This window comes from Gekko japonicus, unplaced genomic scaffold, assembly GCF_001447785.1.
Source record: "Gekko japonicus isolate JY-2015 unplaced genomic scaffold, Gekko_japonicus_V1.1 scaffold618, whole genome shotgun sequence".
In the NCBI taxonomy this organism is placed as follows: Eukaryota; Metazoa; Chordata; class Lepidosauria; order Squamata; family Gekkonidae; genus Gekko; species Gekko japonicus.
Window position 1 is genome coordinate 689,118 of NW_015159726.1, and position 20,172 is coordinate 709,289.

A 20,172-nucleotide genomic window follows, 5' to 3' on the forward strand; every position below is an offset into this window, starting at 1 on the left:
CCCTTCCCGAGGCCGGCCAGATCTGTCTCTCTCTCTCTCAGAGCCGATGGGTGGAGGCCGGCAACGTCATCGCGCAGTGGCGTAGGGGGCGGGCTGCTGTCTGGGCCGGCCCGCTGCCGCAGTAGCAGCTAGGCTGTAGTTCCCAAGCTGCCTCGCGGCTCCATTTGAGCCCCATCTTGAGCGAGGGGAGTGAGCAGTTTGAATTTCAGCTCCCTCGGCAGCGCTTGGGAGCGGAGCGCGCACGGAGTGTAAAGGAGCCCGGCCCACTCTGCTCCACGCCGCCTCGCTACCACCCCACCCGGCGGAGCTGGTTCGTCGGGAGAGAGCCGTGTCGACGAGGGCCGCCCGCCTGAGGGGGCCGCTGTGAGCCGGGCTCGTTCCCTTTTCACCGTTCACTCCCCCCCCCCCCCCCCCGAACAGATGCTCCGTGGTCTCGAGAGAGTGAAGGCAGGGCGGGCGGCCTGCGCTTCGTTCGGGTTCGCCGGCTGCCGCCGCCCCTCTCCGACACTTGACTGACTGACTGACTGACGAGCGGCCTTGGGCCCGCCTCAGGGACCCCGAGTCTCGCCGGAAGCCCCGCGGAGCAGCTTGACTTACAGCGCCACCCCGGCTCAACTCCGAGGAAGGAACCGCAGCTGCGAAGGGGGGAGAGGAGAGCTCCGCTGAGGGGAAAAGAAGAAGAAGAGGCGGCGGCGGCGGCGCCCGCCCAGGGGCCCGTGGCTTTGCTAAGGGGGAGGAAGAGGAGGAGTCCTGCCGCCGCCCCCCCTCCCTTCCCTCCTCTCCTCTCCTCTCTGCCCCTCGCCAACCCCAGGCCTGGTGGCCGCCTGCTGAGCCGGGGCTGCGTCGTCGTGAGGCCGGAGCCGGAGGAATGTGCGATACCGCCGGCGTCTGCGCTCTAGACAGAACTTGATCCTTTCTCGCCCCCCCAGGCCCGGCTCGTGTGACCGGCTGGGACTTTTCCCCCTTCACCCGGCGGCTGCCGCGAGGGCAGGTGGGCGGAACCCCTGACTCTCCTCTCGCTCAGTCTCCTTCCTTCCTTCCCTCCCTCCCTCCCCTCCTCCCTCCTTCGCCGGGGAAGGCACCATGTCCAAGATGCCGGCCAAGAAGAAGAGCTGCTTCCAGATCACCAGCGTGACTACGGCCCAGGTGGCCAGCAGCATCACCGAGGACACCGAAAGCCTGGACGACCCGGATGAATCCCGCACCGAAGACGTTTCCTCCGAGATCTTCGACGTGTCCCGCGCCACGGACTACGGACCCGAAGACGTCTGCGAGCGCAGCTCCTCCGAGGAAACTCTCAACAACGTGGCCGACGCCGAGACTCCTGGGACGGTCTCTCCCAACCTCCTCCTCGACGGGCAAGTAGCTGCAGCCGCGTCGGCGGCCTCTGGGGGTATTCAACAGTCGCTGCCTACTGCTGTTCCAGCAGCCAACGGAGGGGCCGTTCCCAGGAGCACCGCGGTGCCCCCAGCGGCGGCCGCCCAAGCCTCCTCAGTGGCGGCAGGAGGCAGCAGTGCGCAAGCTTTTGCTGGCCCGGGAGCCGTGCCTCTAACGGCTACCGCCGCATGCAGCTCCCGCTTCAGGGTGATCAAGTTGGACCACGGTACTGGAGAGCCCTACCGACGGGGGCGATGGACGTGTATGGAATACTATGATCGGGACTCGGATGGCGGGGCCGTTTTAGCCCGGACTGGGGATTGTATTAGACACAACAGTACGTTTGAACAGGCTGTTCAAGATAGGGACAGTGGCTTAGGTGCAACCGGGGGCTCATTGATAGTCTCCGGAGTGGCAACGTCGGCACATGGCCCCGACTCTGTGGCTGACAGCTCTCTTGCTGCTGTGTCACAACTACTACAGCCAGAGAAAATCGAATCGAAAATCCAGCCCTCTCCGCAGCAACCTAATTTTGTCATTGGGCAGCAGCCCATAGGCGGGGCTGCGCCTCACAGTACTGCTCAGTTGATGTATTCAGGGGCTACAGCGGCAAGCCAGCAAATGATGGGGCCTCCGCTGCAGTCTCAAGTAAATACACAGAGCATGGGACAGGCTGCACCCAATGGGAAAGGCATGTCACCTTCGAATGTAGCAATAGTCCAGACAAATTTGCCCATGCCACAACAGCAGGTACAGCAAGCGAATGTACCAGTGACTCAGACACAACAGTTCGCTTATCCTCAGTCACAGATTCAGCCAGTGCATTTGGTGCCAGCTCAGACGCCTGGCCAACCAGAATACATTCAACATATGACAGTAATTCAGTCTCAAGGAACTACTCAGCAGGCTGCTTCAGGCTCTATTCCAAGCACTGGAGCTTCCAGTCTTCCAGCAGCACAAGTAGCTGGTCAGAATCCCTCACCTCTAGGAGTGCCAGTGATGGGAGTTTCTTCGCAAGCTGGTGAAACAGTAGGACAGGGATCCGGGCTAATGCAGAGCGGCCTGACAACTCCAATTCAGACTGTCATTCCGCAGCAAGGAGGTGTGGTGCAGCCAAGCATTGGACATACAGGAGTTGTGCAACAGAAATCCATGACTCAGCAACAAATGGGTGGAAGCAATCAAGTGTCTGGTGCACCTCACAGCATAGTCTCTGGAGTTCAGAATGTGCCTGTAGCTGTGCCGGGTACTAGTGTGCCTAGTGTGTCTTCAGCTTCTGTTACTATGCCAAATGTCCCTATTACTTTAGTCCAGTCCCAGCTGACTAGCCATACATCTGTCAGTAGAAGTTCCAGTGTTGTCCAGCAGCACATCGGCCTTCCTCTGATCCCAGGCACGACCAATATACCTACAAACCTGCCACAATCAAACATTGGACAATTTCAGACTCAACCTTTAGGCCAGATTGATGATACTAGAAGAAAATCTGAACCCCTACCTCAACCACCACTTTCTCTCATTGCTGAAAACAAACCTCTTGTGAAGCCACCTATTCCGGACACTTTAACAAACCCTCTTAACTTACCTGCAACTACTCCTATGAACAGTCTTGCCAGCTCTGTCTTTGGCATATCTATTCCTGTTGATGGTGATGAAGACAGGTATTTATCTTTTTTAATACAAACATTTGTGCTTAGTTTAAGGTTTGACAACATTCATTTTGTCAAGTTGAAGAATTCCTTAGTAGTCTGCCCCAAATATGTGATAAATGGATAGATCAATCTCTGTTGTGTAGCTAAAATGTGTGTAAAATATATAAGGGAGAACATAGTGAAAAGAGACTATGAAAATTCATCTTGTCCAGAAAAGCACTGTTTTTTTCTGTGTCCTTGGAAAAAGTTACATTGACTGTTAAGCCTATCAGATACACTAGGTAACTTGAAGATAACTAGGATTGCTATTCCATTATTAAAGGAAATGTAAATAATTTAGAGCTCAGGTGGAAGCAATAATTAACAGGCTTCATAAATGTAAAAAACCTCCTTAGAAGACAAACACTCCTTAGAAGAAAAGCACTTGTTTGCTTTTTAATTAAGGTATTATAGGTATAGAAAACTATGATGGAAATGCAAGGTAAAATGCTACTGGAGGAAATGTCTGTAACTCAGAGCAGATCAGTGGCATTTTTTCTCCAATAGTCTTAGGGTAATTACTGCAGAAGCTTGCTAACAAGGATAGTTCATTGAGAAAAACAAGTAGTTTAAATTTTGGCTTCAAGTTGTCTTTTAGATAGAATCATTACTTCACCATGAGTGTGATTACTCTGTAAAGAAGATTAAAGAACTTGGTGGTTAAATGTTCAATTTAAAACTGAGGTTATAAAGACAGCCCAATTCTGTGTATATTTACTTAGAGCCAAGTTCTTAGTAAATGTGCAGCTGCAGAGTTTCAAGAATTTCAAAGCAAGTTGCACTGTTAACGTTTTTGTTAAGACTTTAATGGACAGAAAGGCAAATGTAGGCCTTAACCTCTTTAGAAGAACTCTCATAGATAAAACATCTTTATATGGCTTCTAGCTCATTTAACTGGTGAAAGTACCACATTTGGCAATGTAGTCCACACACTTCTGATGAACAGTTAAAGGCTTTAACAAACAAAATTGGGTAGTTTTTAAAGACCAGATATAAGAATCACGTACTACAAGATTTATTGCTATAAGGAAGGTATGTGTGAAACTAATGAAGAGTAATGAAGAGTGGGATGGGCAGAGAACACTGACCCATCCTTATGCTGAATTTTACTGGCAGGGATGCTCCACAGAAAATCTCTGGCCTACTTCTGCCAGTTTTTCTTACAGTAGAATTGACTGTGAGAAGGAAGTTTTATTCAATGTAACTTTAAAGGTGTGGAATTACTTGCCCTGAAATGTATTCATTTCCTTAAGCATCTTTTAAATACTGTATGAAATTGTGTCTGTGTGAGTCTTCTGCTACATTTGAGTTGTATGAAATATTTCCCACATTCTAATACAGACCAGAGCTGTAGTTGTTGACAACTTTATTTGTGATTTAAATAATAAAAGTAGGCCTTGGTTATGACTTTGCAACAACTGATAGCACAGCAGTAGCAATTGAGTACTCTGTCTGTAAATCAGGAATGTTGCCGTTGGATACTGAAGTTTAAAAATAATAATGTTATGTATCTCATTTTGGGGGTTCTCTGCCTGACTTCTAGGTGAATGGTGTAAAAATAGATTGCAGTAGCAAAAAGTTTGATAGTACTTTTAAAGCAGATGCGTGCAATTTATAGGACCTGCTCTGTCAGCAGAACCTGTTTTAATCAGCTGATACTGCTAAAGATGCACACAGTCTTTATTGCAATCTTCTGGAGTACTTTGCTGCTACATTATTTTGTGATTGATGGGTATCGTAGTATACTACGTTATAGACTAGTACATAAAATTATAGTAGTATACAATTCTTTGCACTGTAAAAAAAGTTAAAGAGCTGTAAACCTGTTTGCATACCCTTGCACACAAGTGGAAACTCTATGGAACACTTTCAGCAATCTTTATGTGAAGAACAGCTGTTTTACTATACCCACTTTCCCAGAGTTCTCATAGGATGCTTGGTGCGTGTTCCCATGTATATACTGTTATAACATTTTTCTCTTCCTTTTCCCTTTATGGTAGAGAGATCTTACTTATCAACAAAAGATTGACTGGTTTTGGCCACTTTGAGCAGCTCTGTGTACTAAGAATTGAATAAATATGTAAAAATAAAAGACATGGGGAAATGGCTATGGGGTAACAGTGGGTAGAATGTAATGGATCAGGTAACTTGTTAATTCAGAACTTGTGCCTTGTACTGTTAGGGTCAGCTTAATGCTGTCTCAAGTCAAACAATTATTAATTAGGCCTCCATGAGGATTGTGCTAGCATGGCATGGGTGGGTAACATCCATAAATTCAATGTAAGAGAGATTTTATTGACCTTGCACTAACATTAACAAGTTTGGTTCACCTCAGTGTGATGTAGTGATTAGAGTGTGGGACTGCAATCTGGGAGGAGAATCCCCATTCCATCATGGAAGCTTGCTGGGTGATCCTGGGCTAGTCGCACACTCTCAGCCTAACCTACCTCACAGGGTTGTTGTGAGGATAAAATGGAGGAGAGGAGAACAGTGTAAGCTACTTTGAATTCCCCCTTAGGGAGGCAGGTGGAGTATAAATTAAGTAAATAAATAAATCTTTGTGATTTTTTTTAAAGGTTGCATTCTATTCCTTGTCATGTCTAGCTTTTGGTGAGAAGGGCAGTTTTCAGCTACTGTTTCTGTCTGATCAGCTCAGTATGGTTTCTTCCCATAGGCCACGTGTATTAGTAAGAGAACTAGAGGAAGATTAAACAAGAGACCAGTGGTACCTTACAGGTTAACAAAATTTATTCCAGTGTGAACCTTTGGGTCAGAGCTCATGTTAAGGGAAAGATGTAGTCTGTGTAATATTGCAGGGCATGTTTTGAAACAATAGTAGGAATTCTTCAGAGAATGCTAAATCAATGCCAGTGGAATAGACTGATCTTTCTAATCAGCATTTCAGTAGCTACAGTTGAGTAAATGAACCACATCCATTTAATGCATTTCTTGTTTAAGCAAGATCAAATGTAAGTTTAAAATATGCTTAAACATTCATCTTTTTACATGGAGATATTATTATGAGATATATATAGATCCCTGTGAACTGAACATGCATGAACATTTGATGCATGAAATGAGTACTGAAGTACTTGATAGAGTTAAACATATTTAAGTATTTGTGACAAGATTTAAAAGGGAACATTAGTGAAGTCTTAGTTTTTGAATCTCTTTCCAGTGGTGCTTATGGTTAGAAGCTTGCTTGTGTGGAGTAGCTTGTTTAATCATGTTAACTCAATGAAGGAATTGTATTAAAAGAGGGAGGAGATCGGTTCCTTCTCCCAGCACAGGTCCAGAAGCAGCTTCCAAGTTTTGTCTGTTTTTATGTTTTAAAAAGCTCACATTAGGAATATGGAATGTGATGCAGCTGTGGTTGCCAGGTCAGAACTTCAGCATTAGGTTTCTTCTCTGTCTTTGAGGTTGGTATGTAGTCCAAGGCTCAGCCCCGTTGAGAACATTACCTACAGTATATGATTTGGTAAGTTCTCTGTCTCATGGGTAGAAAGCAATCACCACCCAGAATTCTTAACTGGGAGGTGCTATAAATGGTATTTGCTTTTTTACCATCATTCTTCATCTCTTTCCTGTTGATCTAGTTAAAGGCTGGCTAGGTCTCTTCATTTAAGTGTTAATTAGGTCACAATTGGTGCCTGTGCAGTATAGAAAGAAAGTGCTGGGAATTAATATGTAAATGAATTCTAAATTCAGGTAGCCTAACTAGTATTCAAGACACAGCTCTAAAGTATATCCGTCTGTAGTGTCATTATGGAAGTTCTGTAGTCAGTTCTCATTGCATTTAGAAGCTAAGTAATATGTAACAAATGACTCACTGAATGATGTGTCATATTAGTATAAATTGTAATTGAAATGTCTCCCTTTAATGCTTGATGAAAGGTCTTTCATTGAGATGATGAGGTAGTCCTAATCATTTTTTGAAAACTTATTGGCAGTAGTTATACTACATTGGTAATCAGAACAGATCTCTCTTAATCCAGTTGAATCTAAACAGCTGCTTAGTTTCTAAAACCATGACTAGCTGCTTACTATCTTTTGGGCTCTTGAGAAATATGTTGTCACTCTTGAAATAATGCATAATTGGGAAAGCTACTTTGGGGTACATACTACAAGGCTGGCTAGAAAGGGCAGAGAACAGAGAAAGCTGACCAGTGTGAACCATGCAGGCTGTAGTCCAGGAACTAATGAATGGTCACAATTGTGAGTGGTCAACAGCAGCCACTTGATTGCTGAAAACCTGATTGTAAGGCCCCCTTCATAGAGTATCTCCTTCTCCACTTAAAAAAGCCAGTTTGTATAGTGTACTGATAGTAGCTGATAAAGTACTACAAATGCTAAAAACAGAGCTGTGGAGGCTTTTAAATAATGGAGTAGACCTTGCATGAGCATTAAAATTGATAAAGTTTTCCTTATGCTTTATGCAGAGTGTTCTCTATATGCTCTGAGAATAAAAATAAAGGATTATGCAAATTGAAAACAGTAGGTACTGCTGACATGCTGCTGTTGGTGAATTTCATATCTGTTTTCAAATTGTGTTCAGAACAGCTTCAGTTAAGCAGCATTCTGCCATGCTGAAATGAGTAGTGGATGTAGACCAGAAACAAATCAAAGTTAGAATCCGGTCGGGGCCTTAAGCATCCCCATGATAATAGCAGTGAGCTGCTTCCTACAGTTAAGAATGTTTGTTATGAAAGAGAAGTAAATTGTAATTGTAAACAGAATAATAAAGCTTGCAGTGAACATTCTAATTCCTAAGAATTTAGTGCATGAAATCATTACTCACTGTTGCTGTGTTAATTTAAAAATAGCCATGTAGGATCTGCTCAGAACTGCTTTCATGTCTAACATTTCTTTCTGAGACATGAAAAATATTGCTGGCAAAGGAATGTACAAAGGAACATCATAGTAACTGCAGTCTTTGACAAATTTATGTACTAAACTGGTAAACTGGATGATCTGAAATGTACTGAGTTCTGGATTTATACTGTGTAGTGGAAGGAAGGACAGGAGTATATTTCTAGTAGGGTATAGAATGTTACCAAACCTCAGTAGCAGCAATCTGGTGTAAAGCCAGAGTGCCAACCTTTTGAGGCCTTTTCTGGGCATTTGATTGTCTTACATTTAAGTGCATTAAAACTGCACAGAACTAAAATCTGCAAGAAGCAAAAGAAGGAAGTAGCTTAGTATTCAGATTTAACTGCTAAAACTGCATTGGATCTCTTTCAGCAATGAAAAGTATTGGGACCTATCCTACTGCTCAGCTAAATAAGGAGCCTTTCCTTGGCAAAGCGCCTCTGCACTTAGTTCAGAGAAGTGTTAGGATACCACCTCATGTCGTCAAGTTCTTAGAATACCATTATCATGTTCAGCTCAAAAGCACACATTGAAGTTTATTTAGGAGCCTGTGATAACATTTAGTACATATATTATAACTCTTCTACCAACAGTAGACATAACTAGAACTAAAGTAATAAATGGTGGTTTAAACTTTCTAGAATTTGTCTGAATAAGGACATTTACTAAACATCCATGATCTGTTTAACTTGATAGACTTTTTTTGCTAGTTATCTTAAGTGGAAAAATAAGTCTAAACAGACACAATACCAAGCTTGAAATAAAACTGACAATATCTTTCAGGACAAAATATTTTTCAGACATTTATATTAGGAACCCCTTTTATGTCAGTGGTGTATTATACAGGATTATGGGGCATATTTTGTGACACATGAATCAGCCTGGGTGGAGGAAGTGGACTTCTTATTCACACAGCGTGTACTGTAGAGCGAGACTATTAGTCTTTCAGAGAAGCTTTTGTAATGATTGATCTTAAAGTGTTTATCACCTTCTGAGGATTCCCCGAGCTCTCAAAAATGCACTTTGAATACACCTGACTTAATGGTTTTAAACCTTTGAAGAGCTGTTTCAAATGGTTGCACATAGGAGCCAGGGTCATGCCCAGTGGAATTACCGTTTTTTTCCCCCTTTGAAAGGAAGCTCTCCTCCCCCACATCACTATCACAAACTGCTTCTGAAACTCCCTTGAATTTCAGGTGAGGTCTGTTGAACAAAATAAGTAAATACATTGCTTCATAGACTGGTTCTCTACTTTTAGAAAGCCTCTACTTTTATAGTGCAGTGCTTTAATATAAAACAACCAATAAAAACAAAGCATAATAGTAACAATCTGATTTTAAAAATCAGGCACAATCCATAAAAAGCAGAAACATTAATCTGTCCTGAAAACCTTTGAGAATATAAAGGTTTGAACCTGGCAGTGGAATTAAAATGATATAGACATTTAATGAAACTGTCTGAAAAGGGCAGCTCATAAACAGGCTGTCATCACTTATTATAAGGTGATGACTGAGGGCAGGTGCACCCAGCTAAGAACCTTGGATGCATACCTTAAAGAATGGGCAGGTTTATATGGGAAACCTGATACTTCAGGTACCTTGACCTCAAGATATTTATAGCTGTAAATATGAACTCTGCTTAAAAAAAATGGCAGTCAGTGGAGCACCAGAGACATGTGCTGAAATCTGCATATTATGTTAGTAATCTAATTGCTATATTCTCAACAGTTTTAAGATAAAATGTTTTTGAGGGCAGGCCCATGTGTAGTGCATGGTAGTAATCTGATATGGTGTAAGAGTGCTAATAACTGGACAAGGCTGTCTAAAAAGGGTCATACCTGGCACACTAGTTAAGGTGATGAAAATTACTTTGTGCAACAGATTCTACCTAGGCATCCAAAGTAAATAATGGAACAGCCTGTCTTTAAGGGGGTTGGCTCCCATCCATGATAGCAAGATATTCACATTGTTGTATCACTGTGTCTTGTCTAGATTAAGGGTCAATTTATTGGCTCTCCAGCCAATTTATTGACCCTCATCTAGTCACTTTTACTGATGTATTCTGATATAAAGAAGGAGATCTGAGTGTTGTCCCTATAGTGGCTTAGTTTCACACCAGATCTCCATAGTTACCTACCCAGAAACATCCTCAACCAATGTTAAACAGCATGGAGGACAAAATAGAACCCAGTGAACCACACTAGTGTGCTGGAATAAAAGTGTGGCTCTCTGAACCACCTTCTGGAACCTACCTCCTAGTTGGAGTGGAACCACTGAAGCCATAGAACCTCTTGGCCTCATCCCAGTCATGGGGTTCAGAAAGGTACTGTTGTTAATGTCATCAAAGGCAACTGATAATTCTAAGAGAACTAACATGGTTGTATTCCTGCTCTGTTTCTCCTAGCACATGATGACCAAGGCAGTTTCAGTGCCAAACCCAGACTAGAAACCAGATTGAAATGTGTCAAGATAAGGTGTCAGGATAATCAGCATCATCCAATAGTGTCTGCTTGCCAAGTAGGATAAGGTGTCCTGTTTGAGAAAACCAAAGTAGTCACACAGTGCAATCCTAAGCAGAGTAATGTCTTAGTGAATGGGCTTACAAACAATGTTCCCTCTAAGGTGTGGAGTCCTGTGGGCAAAAATTCTACTTTGTGAGCTACTGGCATTAAATCTGTGAGCGAGTGATTTGGCTACTGCGTAAATTAGTTTGCTCTGGAGCTATCCTTCCTGAGCTAAGGCAAAATGTGAGCCAGAGGCTAAAAAACTGTGAGCTAGCTCACACTAACTCATCTTAGAGGGAACACTGCTTACAAATGTGTAACTGTTTAGGATTGCCCTGTTGGATATACTAGTCATAAGACTCTCTAGATCCTGGCCACTTTTCATGTGTGTATCTGCTGCTTATTTCATGTAAAAAGTGGTTCAGTGTTTAACTAAAATAATTGTTTATATATACAAGGCTGTTCACTATATAAGCATTGTCGGTTAGTATGGTGGGCTTTCTTTTCTGTGGGCTGCCATTGGGAGACATGGGGGGGGTTGTCATCAAGTCACAGCCAACTTATGGCAACCCCATAGGGTTTTCAAGGCAAGAGGTGTTCAGAGGGGGTTTGCCATCTTCTGTCTCTGCATAGTGACCCTGGTGTTTCTTGGTCGTCTCCCATCCAAATACTGATCATGGCTGACTCCGTTTAGCTTCTGAGATCTGATGACATCAGGCTACCTGGCCTGTCCAGGTCAGGGCCAGACATGGTATCCTGAACCTGTAAAGGAGCAAAACTAGGAACTAGTCTGAAGTAATTCAAAGGTGGTAAGACTCTTTTGTTAGCTGCTAGAGGTCTGTTGATCTTCATCCTTTAGACCTTAAAGTGATTCCATTAAAACTGTTGGTACATAAACATTGACCAGTCAGTGATCCACAAGACTTATGTGAAAAGTTGTGGGGTAAAAGGTGGTATAGGAATCTTTCTTCTAAAGCATTTTACAAAAGTTGAACAGGACACACTTTGTATGACATGTAGAAAATAGTTGTGAAAATCCATTTCCCGATTAAGGGGGTCTCTACAGATGGACCTCCTTTCAGATATCTGCTATTCTAACCTTGAAAAGATATGCTTTCCTGGAAGAGAACAATCTTAGTGGGAAAGTTTGTATGAGGGGACATGGCCATTCTGGTACCTTGGTTCCAGAGGCAGATTTGCTTGTGATTTAGCACCATGCATGAGAGAATGTTTTGTGTGCTCCCTAGAATAGAAGAGGTTTTGGAGGCAGAAACAGCATAGTATGTTAAAAGTATGGTGGGGCACAAGCAAATATTTACACAAAGAGCAAAGTAGGAAATGAAACCATAACAGCAGCAATAAAGATAAAAATGATCTGCATTCAGATCTTGTGCTGGATGGCCAGTAAGCGGGGAAATCCCTATGGAGGCAAAGGATTTGCTAAAGAAATGCTTCACGGGTTTTTGTGAGCCTGTATATCTTCCTTTGTGGGTAGCATGTTTGCAGTGTGTATTGCTCTGTTACTAAGCTGGAAACACCAAAACACTGGATATTGATGATGGACACTTCCTAAGTTTGTCTAGACTAGTAGTTTGCATGTTAAAGACGCAGCTACAACAGCAACTCTAAGGGAATGATATAGCCATGGGAATAAAAGAACAGAGTTCTGTAGCAAGTTGGAGGAGACAACCTACAGTCTAAAGTAATGACATCTCTCCTGACACTTTCAGATAATGGTCTTGAGAAAGTGCTCTGAGAAGGAAAAAATTAGGTTTTTACTCTCCCTATCAATCATTAGATATAGAACAGAAATGCAACTTGGATCTAATGGAAACTCAAATCTTTCTCTCTATTTTGGTAAGAGAAAGGATGATGAAGCAATGTTTGTAGATTCTGTGAAAATCCTGAAAGGAGCAAGGTATCTGAATAGAAGCTAAACTTAGACTTTATCCATATCCAGCTTGACCCTTACACATTTCCCATGACTCTGATTTTTTTAGCTGGAAGCTTAAATATCCTTTTTTATTTTCAGTGGTATTTTCCTGGCCCTTTTAGTAGCTGCTGTTTAGTAGTGGTATTTGGGAGGGTCTCCTCCCCAGATAAGGGATGACAGCTAAGAACATCTGGATTCTTGAGTTATGCTGTTACGAAACAATAGCACATTCAGCTGGCTGGAAAAGACCCTGCTCTTCCTGATTATGGACCTTAGGATTACAGGAAATGAGACATGGGCAGAATATTCAGTATCCACCCATAATTAGAAGACTATAACACTTTAGAAATTGTAGACTAAAGACACATTCTGTAGGGCAAGCAAGAATGTTACATCATTGGAGAAGAGTACATCAATGAATGCTTGAACTGTCTGAATTTGTTTCAGGAGCTTAAATTCCTGTAAACAGGATCTCTCATTTGATGTAATGAAAGCACCAATTTCGATGGTTTTATAAATGCAAAACAAAATATTGAAAGTATTCTTGAATGTAATGTGTTTGATGTCTAACTGAAAAAATGTAAAATCTGTACCTTTTGGGTGCTTGGTCCTCCAGGCGTCTTCTAATTTCAGCATTTCCAAATATTGGAATACATTTTTGAGTAATTTACCGCTTTTAAAATTCTTTGATCTATCCTTTTTTGGATCTAATATTCCATTCATGTCTTCAAAGATCATTATATCTTCATCTTTAAATTCTAGCATAATTTGAAAAAAGTTCTAAAAATATATTGTTTGGTGCATATATTGTTGCTTTCATGCACACTTTGCCTTCCAGAAATCTTGTTTTTAAAATTAGATATCTTCCATATGGATTTCTTAGTTCTTCTAATACATCTTATTGTGCGTTACTTATATAAATGTTTACTCTGCATTTTTTGTTTTGAGCTGAAGCAAGATATACTTTACCTAATTCTTTATTATTTAAAATATGATCATTTTTCTTCTTTATATGAGTTTCTTGTAGGCATAAAATATCTGCATTCTGCTTTTTAAGATGATTAAAAGTTTTTGTATGTTTTGAGGGAGAATTCAATCTATTAATGTTTATTGATACTAGCCATGACCGTTTCTAAGCTCTCAGTCTTTGAACTTTGCTTTGAGTTGCTTGGAGATTTTCCTTCAGTTCCTCTTTTGAAATCCTTTGCTTGCAGCTCTTCAACCAATTGCTTGGCTTGTTCTTCTGTCAGGATTATTTTCCTTCCTTTTGTTAAGTATACCTCTATCACAGATGGAATTTTCCACTGGTACTTTGATTCTTTCTGTTTGATTCTTTCTGCAGAGGACTGTATGTCTCACCAATCTAGTGAGGAGGAGGAGGGAGAGTTCTCATCAGAGGATGAGGAAGAAAAGGGAATGATACATACTGCCACAGAGCAATCATTCCGATTTTTTAAAGGAGAGGACTTTCCATACTTGCTGACCAAAACCCTCTCAGCCCTGCGCATACAGAATAGTCATCCTGAGACTAATAAAAAAGATGACACAACAGAGGGGGGGGGGATGAAATTACAGATGAGTTCCCCCCCCCGTGGATTATTCAGAACAAGCCTTTCCCTCTCAGAAAGTCAAAGTATTTTCCTTAATACATTTGTTTGGTAGATCCTGAAAGATCTGCACTTCTTTTTTTGCTACTTTTCTCCAGGGTTCATGAAAAGACGGTACCCTACTACTTCACTTGCCTCTAGTCTTTTACAGGTACCAACTGTCGATGCTCCGATCACAGCCCTGCAATCTTCTGGCTTGGTATCTGAGGATGGACATGGCAACCTCAGAAATAATTTAGACAAACGTGCTGAGTTTGCACTTAGAAAAACACACGAAGCAAATGCCATGGCAATTAAGTCTTCTGCAGCAGCATCCACTGTCTCTAGGGCTTCCATAGTGTGGATGCGAAAGCTTATACAAATGCTTCCAGAGAACAACCCTAGACTGATGGAAGGTGCAAATAGGGTTTTAAAGGCGATATCTTATACAGCTGACGTTACCTTAGACTCAATGGTAGCATCGTCCAAGGCAACAGAATCCGCTACCGCTGTGGGACGTTTAGTATGGCTTAGGTCCTGGCCTGCAGATTATCAGTCTAAAGCGATTGTGATAGCCTATCCCTTTCAGAGTGACAAGCTTTTCGGAGAACCACTAGAAAGAATCTTAGTGGAGACTAGGGATAAAAAGAAAGCGCTCCCCAAACTTGTCTGCCTCGGTGACAAGGCAGCGACATCAACCTTCTTTCGTACGCAACACACACTTCCCAGATTTCGCCAGGACGCCAAAAGACCCTTTTGGGGCAACAACAACAACAGCAATTTCAACAGAAACTCCTTTCGCAGAGGTGCCGCCAATAGTAGCAGATTCTCACGACGTAGCTTCTTCAGACAAGACAAAGGGGATAAAAACCCCAAGACACCAAGAGCATGACTATTTACATCCGCAAGTGGGAGGATGACTGACACACTTCAGACAGGTTTGGTCGGATTCCAACCCAGACCCTTGGACTCTAGTAGTGTCAGAAGGCTACAAGATAGAGTTTGTACAGCTTCCTCCACAAAGATTTGTCATCGCTCCGGTTCACAAGAACATGGCAAAGAAACTCAGAACTTGGTCAGCGATATGTCATCTAATAGACATACAAGCGATAGAACCCGTGCCAATAGAACAACAGGGCCATGGTGTTTATTCAATCTTAATAAGACCTGTTAATAAGATCTTAATAAGACCTGTTAATAACATCAAGGACTCTAGAGCGCTCTCTCCAAGACACGCACAAAACACTGCAATGTCTTCAGAATTTCGGCTTCCTGGCAAACATGCACAAGAGCTTGCTGAATCCAGCTCAAAGGTTGGAACACCTAGGTGTAATTATAGACACCAAATCAACTTCCCTATACCTACCAATTCAGAAAGCGCAAAAGATCAAGACTCTGGCTGCCCAGATAATACGTGCAAGATTTTCGTCACTATCTATTCTAACCAAAATGATGAGACTAATAGTAGCCACTTTCGACACACTTCAATGGGGCAGATTTCATTCCAGACCACTCCAACTGTTCCTAAAGCAGTTTGGCATAGCAAGGCGAATGGACATCTCCCTGAAGGTCCCCTTACGTGTGAAGATGAGTCTACATTGGTGGACCAGCATGTCAAATCTATCCAAAGGGAAATCTTTCTGGATCCAGGAAAGAATACAAATATTTAGAGATGCAAATCTAGCAGGATGGTGAGCTACCCTGCAAAATCAACCAGCACAAGGTCAATGGTCAACGACCGAGCAGACCCTACCCATCAACTTATTGGAACTTCGTGCAGTACGACTTGCCCTTCAGTTCTTCACTCATCAGATCAAGGGGACCCATGTTCTTATTCGCACAGATAACGTAGCGGCAAAAACCTATTTGAACAAACAAGGGGGATCCAGATCGCCAACATTACAGAAGGAAGCAGTCAAGATAATGAAATAGGCTGAATCGAACTTAGCCTTGCTTCAAGCGGAACATGTCCAAGGAGTGGCGAATGTACAAGCAGACTCCCTGAGTTGTCAAGTGATCCAGGAGAGCGAATGGTCTCTCAACAAAAGAGTGCTTCACTTGATAATAACCAACCTGGGCATGCCCCAAGTAAGACCTATTTGCATCTCCTGTTAACGCCCAACTACCAAGGTTTTTCGCAAGGTATTTTTATCCAGAAGCAGAAGCCACAGGTGCTCTGACGAATTCCGTGGCCCGACCTCCGTTACCGGTTCTTCCCAGACTCTTAAGGAAGATTTGCATACTACAGGCGGAGGTAATAATGGTGGCTCCGTACTGGCCACGACGCCCTTGGTTCACAGCGCTGCAAGGGATGGCGGTACGACCTCCACTGATTCTGCTAGTGTCTCCAGACATGCTGATTCAAGGCCCTCTATGGCATCCCAATCTGGAGTGGTTTCACTTACCACCTGGAAATTGAAAGGGGCAGACTACTGAAGTTGGGATACAGGCAATCGGTGGTGGAGACAATGCTGGCTTCCCGAAGACCTTCTACATCACGGATATACAACTATACCTGGAAGATTTTCCTGCGATGGTTACAAAGGAAGAAAGTGGATCCACTACGCCCTAGGATCAGGGGAGGTACTAGACTTCTTACAAGAAGGCATAGACAGTGGCCTCAGAGTTGCAATGCTCAAGAGACAACTTGCGGCTCTGGAATCTGTTCTTCCACATTTCAAAGGTTTTTCCGTCTCACAACATCCTCACGTGATCAGGTTCTTAAAAGGCGCATCCTTTAAGGCCCCACCGACAACACACAGATTTTCAACTTGGAAACTGAACACCGTCCTTAACGCACTAACAAAAAACCCATTCGAACCTTTGAAAGGGGTACCTCAGAAGTTCCCTGAGGATGAAAGTCTTATTCTTAGTAGCCATAACCTCCGCAAGAAGGATTTTGGAATTGGGCGCTCTTTCCATCAGGTCGGATTTATGCATCTTCCATAAGGATAAAGTGATTCTCAGAACAGATCGTACATTTTGTCCCAAGATTAACACATCTTTCCATAGATCTCAGGATATTGACTTACCATCCTTCTCTCCGAATCCAGTCCATCCGAAGGAAAAACTTTGGCACACTCCTGACGTGAGAAGGGCGGTTAAATGTTACATCCACAGGATGGCTCCGTTTAGAAGGACGGAGGCCATGTTTGTGAATATCTCACCACCGCACACAGGAAGGAAAATGTCCAATTCGGCATTGAGCTCGACTATCAAGTCCTGCATAGCAGAAGCCTATAAAAGCCTGAATCGAAGAGTCCCAACAGGCATTATGGCTCACTCTCTCCGTAGTGCGGCCACAAACGCAGCTCTATCTAACAGGGCATCGGTCGAAGAGGTGTGCAAAGCTGCTACCTGGTCTTCATTGTCTACATTTGTTAAGCATTATAAGATTAACGTTTATGACTCTGCAGATGCATCCTTTGGGAGGAGAGTGCTACAGTCCGTACTTCCTTCCGATGACGACCACCCTCCCAACAATTAGGGACACTGCTCTGGGAGGTCCCACAAGAGGCCTCCACCTCAGAGGGAGAATGACCATTGGTACTCACTGTGAAGGGTCCTTCTCCTCTGAGGCTTGGAGGACATCTTGGCCCTCCCGGGTCGTCATCATACCTTTATTTCTACCTCTTTTTCTCTACTTCCATTCAGTGTCTTTTACAGAGAGAGGTGAGCCAATCAGAAACTTTATTAACTTTAATTGTAAATTCTTCCTGTTGCTGTCTTCAACTAATGTTTACTTATTACCGTTGTTGAACTGAAGTTATAAGTTCTTAGGTTTCAGAGTTGTTTAGCTTATTGCTTTCGGAGTACTCGAACTGAGCCTGGGGTGACTCCCACCACCGGAAACAGGAAGTTTGAATTGTTCCTGCCTCCCTGAGTGATGGATGGGAATCACCCACAAGATGTCCTCCAAGCCTCAGAGGAGAAGGACCCTTCACAGTGAGTACCAATGGTCGATCTTCTACTGACAACAGCCAGAGAGCATTGGAATACTGTGCCTCCTGCCCTGAATTTTATATGAAGTTTTGTTAATTCTGTATTAGCAAATAATCAATGTATTTTTTAATTAAACCGTTGGATTATAAACCTGATTTATGAAATAATTTAAAAAATTTCACTGGACAGTTCATTTCCTTCCTTGGCTGAAAATTAATGGAAAATTTAAGCTCTGACTGGGTCATTGTTGTCATCTTGCCAAACTGCAAAAATACTTTGTAACATGGCAGATCAACCAAATGTGTTATAAATTGGCAGGAGACAACTAGTCAAGTACTTAAGTAGTACATGAGATTTTTTCCCTTGTCTTTGTAAATACCACACATAGGAGACTGTATTGTGCCATCATGCTACTGAAATGTGAATGTTTTCCATATGTATTTAACGTTATATGTTAGCATGGAGTTTCTGGTTGCTTATGTCATAGTAGTATGCTATCTAAGCTGCAATTATGATGATACTCTTAATTCAGTGGCAGAACATTTTACTACAAAACAGTATTAGTCACTTCAGTGCTGGAACGGGGGGTCTCTGCTTTCCTTTTCTTTAGAGCTGATAACTATAGATTGAAACATGGTTCTTGCCTCCTGTTATGAGAACCAGGATAGCTAATGCCATCATGGTGGAGATTTAGGGTATTTAGCCAGTTGGACAATTCATTGCTGAATATCTATGTGTTTTAATGGCTAGTTCCAAACCCAGGACTGGTGAAATCTGGATTCACATCCCCATTGAGTCTTCTGGGTGGCATAAAGTGAATTGAGTATGTTCCCTTTCTTTCTCAGCCGAATTTATTTCACATAGTTGTAAGGATGAAATGGAGAAAAGAGCCATAAGTACTGACTTGAGCTCCTTGGAAGAAGGTGAAGATTAAAATTTAAGACTTGGATAAGTGGAGATTATCTGGTTAAATCTATATCCCCATTTTTTCTTTTTAAAAAGTTTTTAAAAACTTTTTAAAAAGGCAGACCCTTCAATGCTGGGCTTGGAACATGGGACACAAAGCAAAGCCCACTTTTCCTATTGCTTTCATAGCTATTAAGTCATAGCCCTTGAGTAAACTTTTTTATTTTGTTTGGTGTACCTCTAGTAAACTTTTATTGGCCCTCCTCACTGATAGTGTGTTGTTTGTAGGTTTGCTTGTTCGTATTGTTTATTTATTTTATTTATTTTTGGGATTTATATCCCGCCCCATCCAATATACAGCTTGGGGCGGCTAACAAACGGCCATGCCGAAGTTAAAATATGCATACAAACAACAGCATAATAAAAACACTATATCTTGACATAAAATTTGGTGCTTTGATAATTTACATAAAATCCAAGATGGGCGACGTCCCACACTGGCGGCCAAGTTCTTCACAGCAGGAGCGCCAGGAAGAATGTTTCCCCAGCTCTATTGGGCGACATCTATCCCCACTATGTGGGGTAGATGGTTGGAATATCATTGGTGGAATAGTGGCGGCGGCGGCTCCCCCTCAAAGGTCTGGCGGAAGAGCTCCATCTTGCAGGCCCTGCGGAACTGCACTAGGTCCTGCAGGGCCCGGATCTCCTCCGGGAGCTCATTCCACCAGGTGGGAGCTGCCACTGAGAACGCCCTAGCCCTGGTTTGGGTCAACTTCACTTCCCGGGGGCCTGGAACCTCCAGGCAATGGAGCTTCCCCGATCGCAGTGCTCTTGGGGGAATGTATGGGGAGAGGCGGTCCCTTAGGTAGGCCGGACCCTGGCCATTCAGGGCTTTAAAGGTGAGCACCAGCACTTTGAAGTGAATCCGGTATGCAAATAGGCAGCCAGTGCAGTGCATGCAGCACCGGCTGGATGTGGTCTCGCCTGGAAAGACCCATCAGTAACCTCACTGCAGCATTCTGCACTAGCTGCAGTTTCCGGATTTGCGACAAAGGCAGCCCCAAGTAGAGAGCATTACAGTAATCCAGCCTCGAGGTGACCATCGCATGGATCACAGTGGCCAGGTCTTCTCGGCCGAGATAGGGAACCAACTGCCTGGCCAGCCGCAGATGATAAAAGGCTGACTTGGCAGTGGCTGCCACCTGGGCCTCCATCGTTAAAGAGGAGTCCAGGAGCACACCCAAACTCCTAACCTCCCGCATAGGCACCAATGGTGTCCCGCCAAAGGTCGGGAGAGGGTGTCCTAACTCCCGGCCGATCCGACTCAGGCCCAGGACCTCCGTCTTTGCCGGGTTTAGTTTCAAC

The 20,172-nt window shown here is 43.2% G+C and overlaps 1 protein-coding gene across 2 annotated transcripts in view; it reads left to right on the forward strand.

Annotated features, from left to right (window-relative positions):
• The first annotated feature begins 473 nt into the window (after nt 1-473).
• Nucleotides 474-20,172, forward strand: part of TSC22D2 (TSC22 domain family member 2) — a 62,194-nt gene continuing 42,495 nt past the window's right edge. For both annotated transcript variants that reach the window (XM_015425195.1, XM_015425266.1), the window contains exon 1: nt 474-3,038. In XM_015425195.1, coding sequence (XP_015280681.1) covers nt 1,084-3,038 — 1,955 coding nt within the window. In that variant the 5' untranslated portion in view covers nt 474-1,083. The remainder of the gene's footprint in view (nt 3,039-20,172) is intronic.